The sequence below is a fragment of the Lactuca sativa genome, chromosome 6 (assembly GCF_002870075.4).
Source record: "Lactuca sativa cultivar Salinas chromosome 6, Lsat_Salinas_v11, whole genome shotgun sequence".
Lineage (NCBI taxonomy): Eukaryota > Viridiplantae > Streptophyta > Magnoliopsida > Asterales > Asteraceae > Lactuca > Lactuca sativa.
Genome location: NC_056628.2, coordinates 164,121,205 through 164,139,860, shown reverse-complemented (window position 1 = coordinate 164,139,860; position 18,656 = coordinate 164,121,205). Strand labels below are relative to the sequence as shown.

The following is an 18,656-nucleotide window of genomic DNA, read 5'->3' as shown; positions in this document are numbered from 1 at the left end:
GTACTTTTATATTTATAGGGTAATTATTTACACTTTAACTCCTTTACTATTCAAGAATGACGATTTGAAGCCCAAGAAGTGTTTAGACTTTAGATATGCATAGAACCATTTGACAAAATCCTAAATTAGGGCCAAGTTTAAATGAGATTTTTTTTCTTTTCTTTTTTAAACAAGGAATCCTTTATGTCTATATATTTGAAGGGCAAAATAAATGACAAAAATATATAATAAAGAAAAAGTGTATGGCATAAAAAATCGTGACCTTTAATAGATAAATATTATTCAATAACTAGATGGTTTTAACATTAATGTTATACAAATATTATTTGTAGTATAATATTTTTTAAATATATATTTGCATTATTTTGTATTAATATATTAAGCTTTTAAAACATTTTTTTTATCCTCAATACAAGCCTTTACCAAACTGATTAAATCAATGGTTTTTATGGCAAAATAATACTATGTTAGATGATCAACTAGCTATAAAAGATAATATTAAATGATTATCATATGATTGTACTATTCTTATTATGTTCATGATTAACAGTGTAACATGGATTGTCCATAAAATTTATAATCACCATATATATGTTTTTTTTTTGTAAAATTGATAATCAATAATATCCTAATGAAAATAATAGTCTAATGGTTAGATTTTTTTTTTTTTTTTGTGTACCTTAGTGTTTTTGGTTGAATTTTTAAAAATATATAATGATTATTAGATAATATATTACATTTGTAGCCATAAAAAATTTATCAGCTCAAAACCCTCTTCTATTTAAGTTGTCTCTTTACTCTTGTTAATATAGAAAATTTAATTGATGTAAACAAGGTATAGTGTGGTTTTAATTTATGCATAAAAAATATTCACCATCTATATATGTGATATGTAAAGCGATGTTTTTGGAAGTTATGGTATAAGAACTAATATCATTTGGACCACAAAGAATAGTTATAGTTTTGGGCTAAATGATATTAATTAATTGACTATTGAATTTGAGAGGTGATATTGCTGACCAAGTTTTTGACTTGGGACCCAAATAAAAGAAGCAAGGAGGAAAGTGTCCAAGGTGCAAGTCAAAGAGAAAGATGTACGGCTATAAGCCTTAAACCAAAGTCAAACAAAAAGTCGATAATTAAATTAATTTTGGTTTCTTTTTTGAATTACAAAATAATATAGTTGTTCTTTATGTAATTTAGGAGCTTAGAATCACATATATGCATACGGTGGTTATAAAGCACAAAAAAAAGGGTTTTATTGTTTTTTTCAATAAGGGACATAGGATTATGGGCGTGTTCGGCACGGAGTTTTTGGGGGCATTTGAGAGCTTCTAGCTTCTAGTGTTTAATAAAACGTTCCGTTTTGAATAGAAAGCCCCGCTCGGCACTGCAAGCTTCTAGCGTTTTAGTTTAAACAAAACGTTACAAATCCAAATGTTACTTCATGTAGGGCGTGTTTGGCAAAAATAGTTGTTACCTGGAAGCGGTTAGCGGATAGCTGGTAGCAGGTAACGGGTAGCTGGTAGCAAGAAACTGTAACTTTTATTTGTTATATAAGTGTTTGGCAAAAGTAGCTAGAAGCTTTTGAAATATATAAAATTACATAAAAGGACAACTGATTATAAATAAATATATATAAATATATTTTTATGGGTAATTATGGAAATTGATTTCAAAAGCTCGGTAGCGTTTTGTTAAACGCTACATGAAGTAGCTTTTAGATTTGGAGTGTTTTGTTTAAACTAAAAGTTAAACGCTCGTATTGTCAAACGAAACTTTTTGTTTAAATTAAAGCGTTTTATCAAAAGATAAAAGCTAAAAGCTCTCAAACGCTTCCAAAAGCTCTGTGCCAAACACGCTCGTAGCTACCCGCTCCCCACTATCAGCTAGTTTTGCCGAACACACCCTATATCGAATTGATCGGCCTTACACTAATATCAAAGTTAAAATGTTAGATCTTTTTCCAAAATACTAAGGGCGTGTTCGGCACAGAGTATTTTGAAGCATTTGACAAAACGCTCTGTTTTGAATAGAAAATCTTGTTTGGCACTACAGGCTTCCAGCGTTTAGTTTAAATGAAACGCTCAAAATCCAAATGTTACTTCACATAGTGTTTAACAAAACGCTACAAGCTACCTGCTACCAACTAATTTTGCCAAACACGCCCAAATGGTTGTTTGATAAGCCTTATATCAAGTTTTATAAAAGACTAAGATTAGAGATGGCAATATAACCCGACCCGCTGGGGAACCCGGTTAACCCGCCCCGACTGGGGATGGGTATTCCCCGCAAAACCGGGTAACGGGTATGGGGCCGGGGATCCCCGTATGACAAAAAGTGGGGTTGGGGACGGGGACGGGTATGCTATTCCCCAACCCGCCCCTCCCCCGGTTATATTATACCCACATATACATATAATATATTAGTGTTACTTTATATTAAATAATTCATTATAGATATAAATGTTATATACTTTAATTGAAATATGACCCAAATTGAAATTAGAATCGGTAATTCAGTAGCTCCTAATGTCTCGCAGGCCGCAACATATTCGTGAATTTCCAATCAGGCAATCACGATTCACGATCAATTGATCATCTCATCTGTCGATTCGATTCACTTCAACCCTTGGGCCGCTTAGGCAATTGGCGACTGAGTGACGACGTCGACCGTCACTGACGATTCATGAGACACACAACTGACACGAGAGTCTCGTAACGAGACTGCGAGATACCGAGAGTGAGAAAGACAAGAAGCAGTGAAGCACGAATCGTAGGCAGCAGGCAGCAGCGGCACTCATTCACTCAATTCTCATCTTTACTCCAAGTCTCCAATCGTTCGGTAGTCGGTACAGGTTAGGGACTTTTTTTTTCTCCTTACTCCAATCGACTATAGTGCTTCCCTGCTTCTCAATTCTCATCTTTTGTTTGACATAATTTGCATTACAACGAATTTAGGATGTTGTTGACTTGTTCCGATAATTCTTAATAAACCATTCCAAATATGTTTTTATAATTCTTAATAAACCATTCCAAGTAGAGTGCAGATTCTATGATGTTCATACTCTGTTTTTTAGATTTTGGATGATGATAATGAATTTATGTTTATAATCAATGTTTTTGTGTAGGTTGTATGATGTTTAGACTATATTTAATTTGATGTTACAAGTTGTGTTTTTTTTTGTAGGTTTAGATGGCTACACCAGAAAATGATAAACAACCAATCATGAATGATGAAGATGAACTTGAGGACAATGAACAAGAAGCTGTAGAAAATAATGAACAAGAAGTTGTAGAAAATAATCCTAAAAAAAGGTTGAAATCCGCTGCTTGGAACCATTTTGATCTGATTTTTGTTGATGGTGTTCGTAGATGGGCGAAGTGTGTACATTGCAAGAAACAACTGACTGGTAGATCTAATGATGGAACAACACATTTGAAAGATCATTACAGGATATGTGTTGGCAAAAATACAAGAGACATTAGGCAACATATATTGGTTCAAGGACAAAAAACTGTTGATGGTAAAGCTTATATGAGTAAATATTCATTTGATGCTGAAGTGTCTAGAGATGAACTAGCAAAGATGATTATAATTCATGATTACCCACTCTCCATTGTTGAACATTATGGTTTTCGAAAGTATACCAAAAGTCTTCAACCTTTATTTAAGGTGCCTTGTCGTAATACAGTAAAGGGTGATATAATGAAGGTATACAAAGATAAAAAAATGTCATATCTTGAAATGTTTTGAAGAGAATGCTAGTAGGATTGCTCTCACGTCTGATATGTGGACAGCAAGTAACCAAAAGAAAGGTTACATGGCAATCACAGCACATTATATAGATGTCAACTGGAAGTTACAAAATCAAATTATGAGGTATTTACTATAACTAATATTATTATTTGTAAGTTATATTGGATGAAGTTTGTAATTGTTGTATTTTGTTTAATGCAGCTTTATACATGTGCCATCTCCACACACTGCTGATGCATTGTCACAAGCTATGATGGAATGCTTTTTGGAGTGGAACATTGACAACAAGTTGTCAACATTAACACTTGACAATTGTTCAACAAATGATGCCATCGTCGACAAGCTTTTAGGTACCCTTACTACTTCATCGCTAATTTTGAAGGGGAGAATATTTCATATGCGATGTTGTGCGCACATAATTAATCTTATTGTGCAAGATGGATTTTCTGTGATTGCCAATGCAATTGAAAATGTTAGGAATAGTGTCTCCTATTGGACAAGTTCTCCTAAAAGAGCACAAGATTTTAGACTTTTTGCTCGGCAAGTGGGTGTTAATTGCCAAAAAGAGTTACTTCTTGATTGCAAAACAAGATGGAATTCCATTTATATGATGTTGAGTGTTGCTTTGGAGTACAAAGAAGTTTTTAATCGTTTGAGCAAAAAAGATAAACATTATGTTTGCTTGCCTAGTGAAGATGAATGGAATATGGCATCAAATGTTTGTGAGAAACTGAAATTGTTCTATCAAGTGACTGAAAAATTTTCTGGTACCAAATATCCCACATCAAACATATTCTTCCCTTTAATTTGTGACATGAAACTATCGTTGTTGAGCTGGAGCGTATCAGATAATAATGTTATTAAGTCTATGGCATCAACTATGTTGACCAAATTTGAGAAGTATTGGAATGTAATACATAATGTTATGAGTGTAGCAATTGTCTTAGACCCTAGGTATAAGTTAAAGTTGATCAATTATTTCTTTCCAAAGTTATATGGGAATGAAGCAAGAAGTGAGATTATGCAAGTACGCAACATAATTACTGAGTTATTTGAAGAGTATAAAAAGAAACATAATGCAAAACAAGGAGCTTCTTGGAAACGACAATGTGAAACAAACGTCTTTGAGGGAAGGGGTTTTACTTTAAGCAAATCAACATGGGAGTTGGATTTCGAGAATATGCTTTCCGAGGATGATGGATTGGAAAAAACTGAGTTGGATGATTATTTAGCTGAGAAGTTGTTACCGAATGAGGAGGGCTTTGACATATTAATGTGGTGGAAGTGTAATGGTTCTAAGTTTCCAATATTACAGAAGATTGCTAGAGATATCTTAGCCATTCCAATTTCTTCAGTTGCTTCGGAATCAGCTTTTAGCATGAGCGGGAATAAAGTGACAAAACAACGTAACCGACTCAAAGCGGAAACAGTTGGGGTATTAATGTGTAGCCAAAGTTGGTTACGGAAAGAACTTCAAGGTAAATTTTTAATAAATATATCAATTGTTATATCATACTTTATAAATATTATTTTCTCTAAAAATAAGTTCTATATGTTTCAGGTAAAAAGCAAGGAGAACCAAAGGCTTTTGATCAGACAGTTGCATATGATGAGGATGTTGAGTAATTTTCAAAGAAATAGAACCAAAGACTTGAAATTTATTTTGTTTAATCATGTTCTCGTTTTGATGGTTGTTAAATTTTATGATTGATGTAAACAATCTAATTATGAGATATGGTTTTGATAGTGTATTAAACTTGATTTTTTTTTTTTTGTGGCTTAAGTTGATTTATTATGAAATATGGTTTTGAACTTTTGATAGCACGGGGATGGGCCAGGGATGGGCCGGGGATAAGCCCAAAATCTAAAGGGGAGGGGATTAGATTCCCCGCCTCCGTCGGGGATGGGGATGGGGATGGGGATAAGGTTATAGACTCGGGGATGGGGATGGGGATGGTAAACCCGCCCCATCTCCGCCCCATTGACATCCCTAACTAAGATGATGTTTGCTTTGGAGGTGGTAAAATGTTTTTAAACTTTTTTCATGTATGCCGAAGAAGATGTGGACCAAAAGTCTTTTCTATGCTTTCATACAAAAGATTGTTTGTTTTTTAATTATATTGAACTAAATAAGACAAAAGAGAAAACACAATATTATCATTTTTAATCATATGTTCATAATTACGTGAAACACATAAGTACAAAACTGTATAGCAATATGATTTTAGGGGGAAACCGTGATCGAGAGAGAAAGTGAAAACAGTATGTAAAAGTTGTTAATACCCATATTCGTAACTTAAAATTAGGACAAGGACAACAAGCAAGGTGTTAGAAATAGGGGATGAACAGATTGCTTGGATTCTCTGAAAGTCATGATTCACTATCAAAATGAAGTATTTCGATGGTACAGATCGAACACTCAATTGGATGAAATTCAGATATATGAAATCATAGAATGTTTTGTGAAAATGTTCTTTAAGATGTACCAGAAAAATGACTGAAAACGGACTTATGATCTCTGCCTGAAAACTGTCATATGACAGTTTCAAACTGTCATAAAACCATAAAAACGGGTATTTGGATAAGGGTCAAACCAATGGTCAATTATTTGAAAAAACTTTTTTTTGATGCATTTTTAATATAGTAACATATCCTATATAAAAAACTTCCACGCTGACCTGGTAGCTCGACCCCAGCCAGTGGCTCTGCCCCTTGGACCCCGCCAGGGACGCTGCCCCTAGGCCCCCGTTCGTTTAGGGGCTTCGCCCCTAAATAACAGTGTACTTTGAATATTGAAAAACTTGAACAAGTGTGCACTCCTACACCATCATAACTTGTTCGATATTCATCAATGTCACTTTTGGTCAACAAATTTAATCCTATTACACTTAAATAATATTGATGATATTAAATCACCAACACAACTACACAAGGTTGATCGACAAAGCAGAAAAAAAATGGGAAATGATTTGGAAAATTCAATGATTAAAATACAAAGGGGAAAAATACCAAAACAAGGCGGAGTGTAGCGACAGAGGCGAATGCGTGGAGTGACGGAAGCGGCAACGGAGCGAAGGGCGGCAAGGAAGGCTGGCGGCGGCAGCGAGCGAGAGAAATAAGGATGCAGTCGTCGATGAAAGGGAAAGAGAATGTAGGTGTTTGTGAAAAAACGTAGATTGGAAAATGTCTAACCGTTGGAAGAGTTATTTTTAAGCCTTTTGGGGAAAGTGGTTAAAAAGTCTTTCTAGGATTACTTTTTCCTCCAAAAAACAAACAAGCTTTTTGGAAAATGTCTAGGCGCTGGAAGTGATAAGTGCCAAAAGTACTTTATCAAAAAAAAAAAAAAAAAAAACACAACTCCTTGGAATGTTTCATATTACATTTAGATGTCTTTAATTCGATCATATAGCTTATCGATAGATCTCTTAGTAGGTTTGACTCAATCAGTGATGTGTAGTGGACAAACCCATGGCAGAAACCAAAAACTTGATGTATGCAAATCTTGTTTTAAAATTATAAAATTGAATTTATTTATACTGGGGACATGCACAACTAGGCGATGGATCTAATCGGTAACCGTATAGATTTGGTAAGAGCGTGTGTCGAACTCAAGAGGAATGATCGAATGCATATAATTCAGTTCAGAAGAATCTAATTACTAGTTAAATTAAAGATAAAAAAAACAAAAAGGGGAATTACATTACAACTAAATTAAACTACCGACAAACCAAAACAAAACAAAGATGAAATGGTTTTAACTCATTATTCAACGATTCCTAAGTTGATTTGTCCCCTTAGTCGTGTGTCTGACACTTTTCTGCATCTTTTCGCAACTTCCGTATTCCAACTCTGGAAATGTTTCCAACCAAATTGCTTATTTTCAATTTTAAGCACCTTTTCTCCTCAAAAACATCAAAATAATAAGATAATTCATGAAATATATATATATATATATATATATATATATATATATATATATATATATATATATATATATATTATCTATTATACCTTATAAAGCATATTTGGTCAAACGCTTGAAATTAAGTCGTACAAACTATAATGCAATATGTACAATCAATTTATGCATCTAAAAAATGTAAATCTTATCCGGTCAACAAGTCAAAAATTCAAAGATCAGATTTTGAATTTTTAAAATTTAAGATAAGATTGACTATGTTTATCTCATTTCGAAATTCAGATTTGTTTATTCTTATCCCTTAAATATCGAATGTGATTCTTATCCGATCAACAAGTCAAAAAGTAAAGGATCAGATTTTGAATTTTTAAAATTTTACATAAGATTGACTATGTTTATCTCATTTCGAAATTCAAATTTGCTTATTCTTATCCTTTAAATATTGAATGTGATTCTTATCCCTTAAATATCGAATGTGATTCTTGTCCTTTAAATATCGGATGTGAAGTTAGCCGAATTCATTCTTCTCTTATTTTCTACTCTCACTTTCTTTCATCACATCGCAGTCGACGAAAGAGAACTCTAGCTCTCACCACCACACCCCACTTTCATTTGTCCAAAAAAAATCGTCTCTAGAAAATAATTTTTGAAATAGATTATTCGCACCCGTCGCTTAGCGCGGGTAAACGACTAGTATATATATATATATATATATATATATATATATATATATATATATATATATATATTAAGTGTTATCAATTAGCAACTATCCCTATACAAATATTTTTATTTTTAAAATAATAGATAGATATCAAATCATCTTAACAATATATATTTTTTTAAATAAATTAAGCTCAAATGTGTCTTGTTATCATTAAGGTATTAATTACAAACTATAATATGAAACTATGAATGATTATGGTTTATATTTTTTCAAATTATTTTTGTTAAGTGATCTTTATGGTTTATGACTTTAAGTTGTTAATAAAAAGAAGAGAATTGATTCTTCCTCTTAAAAAATGATTTATCCACATAAGATACAATATTGTTATGGGTGCAACATGATTGATGTATGAAACATTATATAATGACCACATATGAGTCAACTTGTATTTGTAATAGTGAACCGATTCACTATAATGCCAAATGACTTAACTCATATTCTAACTTAAACCCTCTAAATAATCAATAATTGATGACACGTGCAACATCAACCAATGGGTATGAGATCTTACCGACCAATAAATTTGTTCATCAACCAATGGGTGTGGGATCTCAATATCAACGAAGCACCGTACACACAATCTGTTGAAATAACAATATATCAAGTTAGTAAAGCAAACACTATAGGATGCATTTAGGAATTGTTCATCCCATTTTGGATAGGGTTTCTATTTCGAACATGTGTTATGAACATGCTCTTCGAATTTCAACCATAGATCATTATTTCAAACAAGCATGTCTATTATACTACCAGGGATGAGCATCAGTCCGGATTCGGACCAAGAACCGAAAAACCAATAACCGATTTTCCCGAAATAGAGAACCAGAAACCAGATTGAATACCTCCGTTCCAATTGGTTCTGGTTTTTTTTAGTCTGATTTGGTTCCACTGGGTTAAATGTTTATCCCTATACACTACTACTTACTAGCTTTGATAATAATTACCAAGAAATGCATAGTGAGTATGTATTTGAAAAAAAAAAAAAAAAAAACATATCCATTTGGACAAGTTCTCGAACTTTGGATAAGGGCATTTGATTCAATTCAACAGTTTTCATTTTTATAAGCTATAATGTAACAGATGTACAAGTTATAAAGAACATACCGGATAAACCTAAATCACTTTTACATCCAAATCCATGTTGATTCGATTTGAGAAAGTCTAAAATGTTATTCTGGGATGGTGGAATGAGGGTGGGTATCACATTTCAAATTTTCTTTAAATAAGTGATCACTTGGATGGACAGGTACCCATGAGATCCCAAATCCGAAACAATCCATTTTGGGTTTGAATGACCATTAAATCATGTGTGTAAACTTATAAAGAATTATTTTTAGTTAATCGTGAATAACAAGTGGTGAAATTCATAAATATCAACTTCTATCGCACCTCAAACACTAAGCTTTAGTGACTTTAGTCGCATGGGCTATATGATTCTAATTACTAAACATACATCCAAACACCATAAAACCAAAAAAGTAAACAATAAATTTACAATTTTTTTAAGCTAGTATCAAGCAAAACAAAGTATAAAAAAAAACTTTATAGATCATACATTCTCTTAACCATAATTAAGTAGACTAGGGCTAGATAGAGTTTTCAACCAGTTCAATCAAGTATACTTGGGGTTTAGAAAACCAAAACAAGTCAAATGTCAGTCAAGATCAATGATGAAACAACCACAACATAAGCAAGAAAGAAAAATATCGCTATCTGCATGAACAACTTTGGATTGTCCCTCATGTTTGGTGACGTCACTGCCCTGTAAAATTTATTCAACTTAATTCAAACAACAATTGCAAAAAATAACAATGTATGAATGTACACTTTAGTTTTTTTTTTTTTACCAATATAGGAAATAATCAAATAAATAAAAAGTGTTACCTAGCAATACGTTGAGAAAGCCGAGGAAACGGCATGCTCTGAATAAAAACAATACCAGGTCCTGTCAACATTGCTGTTACCAGATTCTCCCCCTGTGTAAAATCATTTTTTTAAGAAAAAACAAAAGCTTCTAGATAAAAAATAAACAGAAAAAAGAAAAAGTAGGAAGTAATTCATCAAAAAGTTACCCCAAAGACTACTCTTCTCATTGGTCCATTATATTTTATTTGCACATTTACTGTAGATGGCACAGCCACAATGCTGGACATGTCAACTGCAAGTGTCTCCCCCACCTCAAGATTTTTCTGCACCACTAACACCACAAAAAAAAAAAAAAAAAAAAAAAGGTCAAATAAACTGAAAATGTTATTTACTTTTTATATATATAATGTCATATAAAAAGCCTACCAGATCCACCTCCTGTTATGAATGCCAACCCTTGGCCAGATAGTTTTTGTCTCAAGAATCCCTACATACAACAACATAACAAAATCATTTGATGGAAAAATAAATAATTAAAAATTGTTAGGGTAAATAATCAAAACATAATCTAACCTCTATACCAGGTACAACATTACGCGCCCTCTGATCAAAAGTATTACTGATCTTCACATCACCAACAGAGCAAAGGAACGCATCTGGCTACAAAATAATACTCACAAAGTCAGATACAGACTTCTAATAATCCTATATCGGATGACTGCAGCTTTTATGTCATCCGATACACGATGACTATAACATAACATGCTACAGTCATTAGATGACTAGAGCAGATTAATTTAATCTAATCTGCTCTGACCATTATGACCGGAACAGAATCTACATTCTGTTCCGGTCATCATGGATGACCGGAACAAACAAACTGCTCCGGTCATCCATGGAGCAGAAACTGCTCTAATCATCCGATCTCATGGATGAAAGAAAGAAAGGTGAAAACAGTCGAAGAATCAAATATACCTGGCATAAAATTTCGCCACCAAATTTTGCTAAATCAATCTGCAGCATAAGCAATAAATTAACAAAATCAAGAATCCAACATGATAGATTAATCAACTATATATAAGCTAGGATGATACAAACCGGAAGAATTCTTGCTAGAGAAGGTGCAGCAATGCCAACAAATCCATCATTTGAACCGGTATTTAAAAACACTGTGCTAGTCACATTCTTCCCAAATAGCCATTGCCACATTCCTGCTTCATTTTCAGGGGCATAAACATTTTCCATTTGAGTAGTTCCAGACATGTAGCACATACAACCTGGTCTTGCACTCACTTTCTCTTCTGGCTTCAACATTATCTGGAATAAACAATCCAGAGGGGAAATACAGATACAGTTATAGGTTGTTTTGATGGAGATATAATTTCTATGGAAAATTTTAATTACAAAAGAAATACCTGAACAATCTGAGCCTCACCACCTAAAATCTGAAAAGGTGTAACATCGTCTTGTTGATTCTATTGAAAGTCAATACCATGAGTCAGATTATTGTGAATGTAAGAAAGAATGCCAGATAAGATAATGTCAGTATTATCATCACAGGAGAACTGAAACTCATTGTTGCTTCAAAAAAGGTGAGTCCTTTCAGACTCTTGGTTAATGTAAATGCAAAGATTCTTCAATCTAACAGAGAAAATAGTAGTAATAGCAATTATTGTAATGACATTATTGAACTGTCTTAAGAAAACATAGTTACAGGATATAATGTGAAGAAAATTCTTTTTCTTGCTCCAAAATTGCAATCAGCATCTCATATACCAATGGAAGTTATGATTTTGCAGATGCAGTCGCTGGTAAAAGTAACTGATTGGGTTTAGATTGAAGATAAGTCACATGAAGAAATCAACAATTTACATCAAATATCGCATAAACCCTAATTCCCCTTTTCATTATATTTTCTATTGATGACGATATCTAGATTCAAGTTCTCCAAGGTGTCCGATAACAAGGTTCTGTAAAAAAAAACCTACATTTGAACAAGGAGTATCCCTTCTGGGAGATCGGCATAAAAAACCACTGTTAATTTACTATTTGTACACGATCATTAATACGATCATCGGTAGCATATCAAAGCAAGTATAATTAACAAACTCGAAAATCACGGAGGTTTAGTAGTAGATTAGAATTCATCAGGCTCTGTTACAATTCAGATTATTACAATAATAAACACGCATATGTTCAATTTGAATTCTTCACAAAGAAACACCATAAATTGAATCAAATTCAACAAAAACAAAAACCTGGAAGTAAAATTAAGAATACCTGATAAACAAATGGCTGAAACGGCGTAGAAAAGAACGGGGCCGCCATGAACGAAGCAGAACACACGCGCACACACACACACAATCACTAGATTTATTATTCCTGAAATCAAAACCCCACGGAAGGGATCGATCGGAGATTGTGGGTTCTAAGATCCATTTTGCTTTTTCTTATTGAAGATTTGACAAAGTTGAACCAGATCCCTGAATAACCACTTGCATTTACTTAAATTACCATGTAAGGAGTGTAGTTTCGATGATCACGGGAGGGTATTACTGACATTTCACAACTTCCTTTTTCTTAGGTTCTGGAAGGAGGTTAAACTGGAGACGGCAAAACATCATCGAGTTCATGGTATATTTACCATGTTAACCCTAATTAAAACCTTTATAAAAAATTTAAAAAAAAAAAAAAGAAAATACACTAACTATTCAAAAATGTCTATAACTTATCGACAAAACAAATTAATTTTGTAAAAAGGCAAACGGTTTATGTTTTTCTTTTTGGGAAATTGAGTGATCTCAATATTTGAAGAAAGCAATTAAAAGAACTTGTTATTGGAAAAATAATCACCAAGTTAATAAAAAAGATTTTGGATTTCGAAAAAAAAACATTCGGGAATTTTAAAAAATAAGTCTGAAACTCAACGAGCAATTCTTGAATTTCGAAACAAAATTTATTTTTTACTCGAATCTAACATTAAACATGGATATTAAATAGGAAATATATACAAAATTATGGTTTAAAGTCAATCGATAATATTAAACATTCCAAAATAGATGTTTCGGATATTAATGCAGAGCTTTCTTTGAGAAAAAATGCAAAAGAAAAAAGAATAACTCATGAATTCGAATATTGATGTAGAGATTTCTTTGAAAAAAAATGCAAAATTTACATCTACATCTACATTCCTAATTAAAGACTCCTAATTCTGTCAGATGTCATCTTTTTATTATCTGTTTTGCCACGTGGCTTCTTCCTGTAAGCCAATATTATGTTTTTCCTGCCTAAACACAATTTGCTTTAGCAATTCAATCACCTTTATCGCATCCCTTAAAACCAAGAAGTTCATAAATCTAAAATCTATAGCGTGATTTTTGCAGCTCTTTATAGCGTGAATATAGGAATTCAAAATTCAAAATTTGAATACTTCATATTACATATCTGTGAATATAGGAATTCAAAATTCAAAATTTGAATACTTCATATTACATATCTATACCTTGCTTCTTCTCATAACCCTAGCTCGAATTACATCTCTCTTGCTCTCTGTTATCTTTTTTGGGTGTGTCGTTGCCCAAGTTTTTTTTTTTTGCTATTTTCCATGGTCATTGATGGTGTATATCTATCTCCATTACTTGGTTCCGATCTACGAAGTTTGATAAATCCCAAACGATGCATCAATGTTCATCAATTTCCCCAACGCTTGAATTTTAATTTCCCAAGTATGATTTTTAGGTCTATGTTCATCATTTTTTTCCATGTTTTTATGTATTTTGATTTTCCAGATCCAAACGAAGATGTCGAAGCTGAAGCGTGAACTGATGATTTCGTCACTTACATAAGGTTTCTTTATGGTGGAACTATGCTCAAACCTTATTTTTGATCTTACTGAGTTTTGGAAGACATTGATAGCACATAGTAAGGACATCCCCCATTATATTCAATTTTTTTAATCTTGATTTTGTTTTTTTTTATTCTAAGGCATGTTATAAGAAATCCACAAGTAGCCAAGGTAAGATGCATTTTTGCAAGGCTTAAAAGATGGAAAATGTATCAATACAAGTTATTTAGCGTATACATTCTCTTGTCATCTCATTTTAATTGTTTTCATTGATTTCTTATTCTAGGGTTTTTATTTTTAAATTGTATGTTCTCTATTCATAAAATAGCAAAAAGACTAAATTTTTAATTATTTCGTTACTAAGACTTTCAATTCTTAGAAATTCTAAATCATTTGGATTTAAAGAACATCCAAACACCAATTTAATATATTTCTTTATCAAGGTTGCGGCACATCTTGTTGCTCGTTTACCCGCTACGTCTATGTAATTTTCAAGTTAAAGGGAGTAAATAAATTAACCAGATTCTGAGAAAACAAAACTTTTGCATCATGAAATACAAGAGATGAAGTATAGTGGAGGTCTTGAACACATACAAATTTACTTCCCATTCATGGCGTTATGCAAGTTTAATGAGGGTTGAATAAGGTTGTCACTATGCCCACCAGGTGTTCGGTTAAATGCCAAGGTAAGTTTTTTTTTTTTTTTGACTGTTTATACAAAAATCTCAAAATTATATTCATACTGTTTAGGTTTGGATTTTCTTGGTTTATCCACCACCTTACAATGTTTCAAAGAATGGTCTAATTCCATTTACAACATGTTTAATCAAGAAACTTTAATGACTTAATTCATATATCTTAACATTTTTCTCTAATTGACCATATGCATAAGCATATTTCTAGATTAAGTGTATTTTTAAACTATTAAATTCATAAAGATTGGAGTTAGCAGATATAGAAGTCGTAATCAGGGAGAAACATATATATGAGACAATAGAGAAACAAAGATGAACATGGAGTGCAGGCCGTTTTTATAATTTATGGCTTTTAGTTTTTTTTTTTAATCTAAAAAGTAAAATCAGTGAAAAATAAAGGATGGAAGTAGAACTTCACAGGTGTAATACACAAAAAAAATGCCCTAGAATAACCGAAATAACGTTAAAGAAAAAGAGCAAAAACGATAATAGTCATCACAATCAACATTGTATTTGAAAATAATACCATTATCTCAACATGATAATCAATATATGAGGAATTTTTTTAAAGTACAATGTCCTAATAAGATTTTTTTTTTTGAAAGTATGATGGAATTAATAAGTAAAAATAATAGCAAATTGTCATGGCATCCAAAAAAGCTAAGATGGTCATTTTCACTAAAAAAACTTCAATTTTTTTTCTGCTTTTTCTTATTATTATAATGTTTTTTTTGTTAGGTTTTAAAATTTGTAGAATTATTATTGAAATATTCATATATTTATATCCAATGATGCTATGTTTCTTATATGAGATACATGAAACTTCTGTATTGCTTTAATATATTTTGCAAATTTCCATTTACTAATTTAACTTTAGGAAGGTTTTGACAAGGCAAGAAAGGTGTATGTAGACGCACACGACTCATGAGGACCAATATAGAAAAAATGTAACAAAAGAAGAAAATGACAGACACAGAAAGTGCAAGAACGAAAACAGGAAAAAAAAAACATGAGTTTCACTATTCCTAACTGGTTGTTGACTCTTTTGGTGGAAAAACCCGGGTTTTGCCCCGGGCCATTTTTTTGTGTGTTTTTTTATGAAAAAATGTAAAAGTTTTGACTGCAATAACCAAAGTGTCAAAATGGTTAAAAAATTAAAGGGGTTGGAGTTAACAAGTTTTTAGAAAATAGACCAAAGTTGTCAATTTCATAAAGTTGTGTTGCCAAACTTTGAATATTAAAAGGTTCCTAAAAAATATAAAAAATTTGATTGCAATGACCAAAAATATCAAAATAACTAAAGAATAAAAAGCAAAGTTGACAAAAAAACATGGAACTTTACTATTCCTAACTTTGAACTTTTTTAGTATAAAAAAAAGACCAAAATCAGAGAGACATAAAGCGACAAAGTATTGTAGCAAAATTGGAAGGTAAAAGAGAATAGATAGAATTGCAACATCACCCAAAATCAGGGGACCATTTCTGTCAAATCGTTAGGAACTTTACTTTCCTAACTTATACATTTTTCATATATATATATATATATATATATATATATATATATATATATATATATATATATATATATATATATATATATATATATATATATATATATATATATAAAGTTAATTCATACATTTCCTTTTTAAAATCATGTCTTAAAAATAGTTTTTGTTTTCATATTTACTTTTAACAACTTTTATAAAAAAAACTTTATTATTTTTTACACATTTTAAGAACAATTTTTACACTTTTTTTTTACTAGTTTTATAAAACCTTTTAAACTTTTTCAAGACTTTTTTGTACAAATCTTTTTAGACTTTTCATTTTTCAAGTTTCTTCAACTTTTTTTATTAATATTCATATTTACCTTTTTTTAAATGTTTTTACTTATAATTTTTTAGGTTTTCTTTAAACTTTTTTTGTTACGCTTCAAACTTTAAAACTATTTACTTGTATTTTTTTCATGTTTAAATTTTCTAACTTATTCTGATGTGTGTTCAGATTTAAGACTACGAGGCTAAGACTAAGCGATGATATTCCAAAGGCTACGACTTGTAGGATACTCAAACCTTTGTTATAATATCTATTTGATACCTTGCATTTTTCTAAACAACTAACCTTTTGGAATGCTTTTTAGGACCGTTATTAGTAAACTTTTTATAACACCTAAAAATTTAAGTCAAATTTAGACTTTCCAAAAACATTTAAAAGCCAATAGTTACTACAAATTTGTTTCCAAAATAGTCTTTATCAAAGTTTTTCCTAGAATACATAACAAAATGTGAGGATGGTACGATCACGCCTTTTCCTTGCCTCGATCCCCTGATGTACCTAAAACAATAAACTGAAACTGTAAGTCCGAAAACTTAGTGAGTTCCCCAAAAATAACAACACTCACAAATATACATATTATCATAAGCACAATATACAATGGGTCCAGTCAATCATTGGGTTGGAATACCACAGTCCCTCAACCAGCAGGTTGGAATTCCAACACAGTATGGGTCAAATCATCCTCGGGATGGAATACCCCAGGCCCTCAACCAACAGGTTGGAATGCCCCAATCTATTGGCCTCGACACGAAGCAGATAAACCTCCACCACCAAACAAACATGTGCACATATAACAGATAATCACATAACGGTCTACAACCAACACTGATCTAACAAATCCTACCACATAGCTCATCATATCATCCTATCTACCATGATTCCGATCTAACAATTCATACTACATATCATATAATATTATCCTACCCTCTAGGATACCGCTCTAACAGATCATACTAGCATAACATAACCAGATAACAATCCAAAGGGTAACAACTTGTTACCTTCAAAATGATGCCAAGGCAAAGAAGAATCTGGATCTACAACAACCATTAGCTCCAACTTCTTGAACTCCAAGATCTTAACTCCAAAGGATCTTCTTTCAAGGCAAAAAGCACACACAAAAGAGGGTAAACTCCTACAAACTCATCGTGTAGACCTTGAAATCAAGAAAGTTCTTATGTAATTCAATTACCTGAAGATCGAGGCGTTACAATTCTCCCCCACTTGAACTAGACTTCGTCCTCGAAGTCCACCGAGGCGAACAATGTTGGGTAATGCTCCCGCATCTCGGCCTCCGGCTCCCACGTCCACTCGGATCCTCTCCGATGATCCCACTGCACCTTCACCAATGGTATCTCCTTGTTCCGCAATGCTTTATTTTGATGGGTTTTGGCCATATGAACATTCCTATGTGCACATGCAAACCCTAATGCTTGGATCTAGGTTTCTCTAATTAAACATGCATTGAATCCAAGGCTTCTAATGGCTAATAAAGTATAAGAACAATACAAAATCAGAGTTAGAAGCTTACCTTGAAACACTTGTTTGATCTTCTAGTTCTTGGAGCTTTAGAGTCACAAATGTCACTCCTCTAATGGCTTACAAACACCAACCAGCAAGAGGATGATTTGAGAGAGAGGAGAGGGAATAGAAATCGGCCAGGGTTTCTTTGCTTTAGCAGAGGTGCCGATTTCCCTTGCCCCAAGGGTCTATTTATACTTGTAAGGCTCCTAGGGTTTCACCCTTAAACCTTAGTTGGATAATCTTTACTCAAAGCAATCCAAATCATTTCCAAGATAAGCCCTTGGACGATTTGTGGCTTATCCTAAGCCCTAGAAATCGTCCAACCCTATCCATAAAGGATTTACAGCCCAAAGTGTAACTATCAAACAATTGACAGTTTATACCCTCTTATTTAATTAATCTCTTTAAGTCACCAAATTAATTCTAATTAATTTATGACTTATATTAATCAAATAATAATATTATTATTCCTTATATTATTCT

The 18,656-nt window shown here is 32.4% G+C and overlaps 1 protein-coding gene across 1 annotated transcript; it reads right to left on the bottom strand.

The window, feature by feature from the left end:
* Positions 1–9,884: 9,884 nt before the first annotated feature.
* LOC111891619 (uncharacterized) lies at positions 9,885–12,785 on the bottom strand. The gene is made up of 9 exons (XM_023887683.3): positions 12,552–12,785; positions 11,687–11,746; positions 11,370–11,588; positions 11,247–11,285; positions 10,845–10,931; positions 10,698–10,758; positions 10,478–10,602; positions 10,290–10,381; positions 9,885–10,167 (listed from the first exon to the last, which is right to left on the bottom strand). Exons 1-9 carry the CDS (start codon positions 12,597–12,599, stop codon positions 10,053–10,055), a joined length of 846 nt encoding a protein of 281 aa, XP_023743451.1. The 5' UTR covers positions 12,600–12,785; the 3' UTR covers positions 9,885–10,052.
* Positions 12,786–18,656: the final 5,871 nt, after the last annotated feature.

Coding starts and splice junctions, on each gene's coding strand:
- LOC111891619 (XM_023887683.3), bottom strand. CDS start 12,599: ATGGCGGCCCCGTTCTTTTCTACGCCGTTTCAGCCATTTGTTTATCAG. Junction 10,759..10,844: donor ATGTTGTACCTGGTATAGAG/GTTAGATTATGT, acceptor TGTTGTATGTAG/GGATTCTTGAGACAAAAACT. Junction 10,382..10,477: donor TGAGAAGAGTAGTCTTTGGG/GTAACTTTTTGA, acceptor GATTTTACACAG/GGGGAGAATCTGGTAACAGC.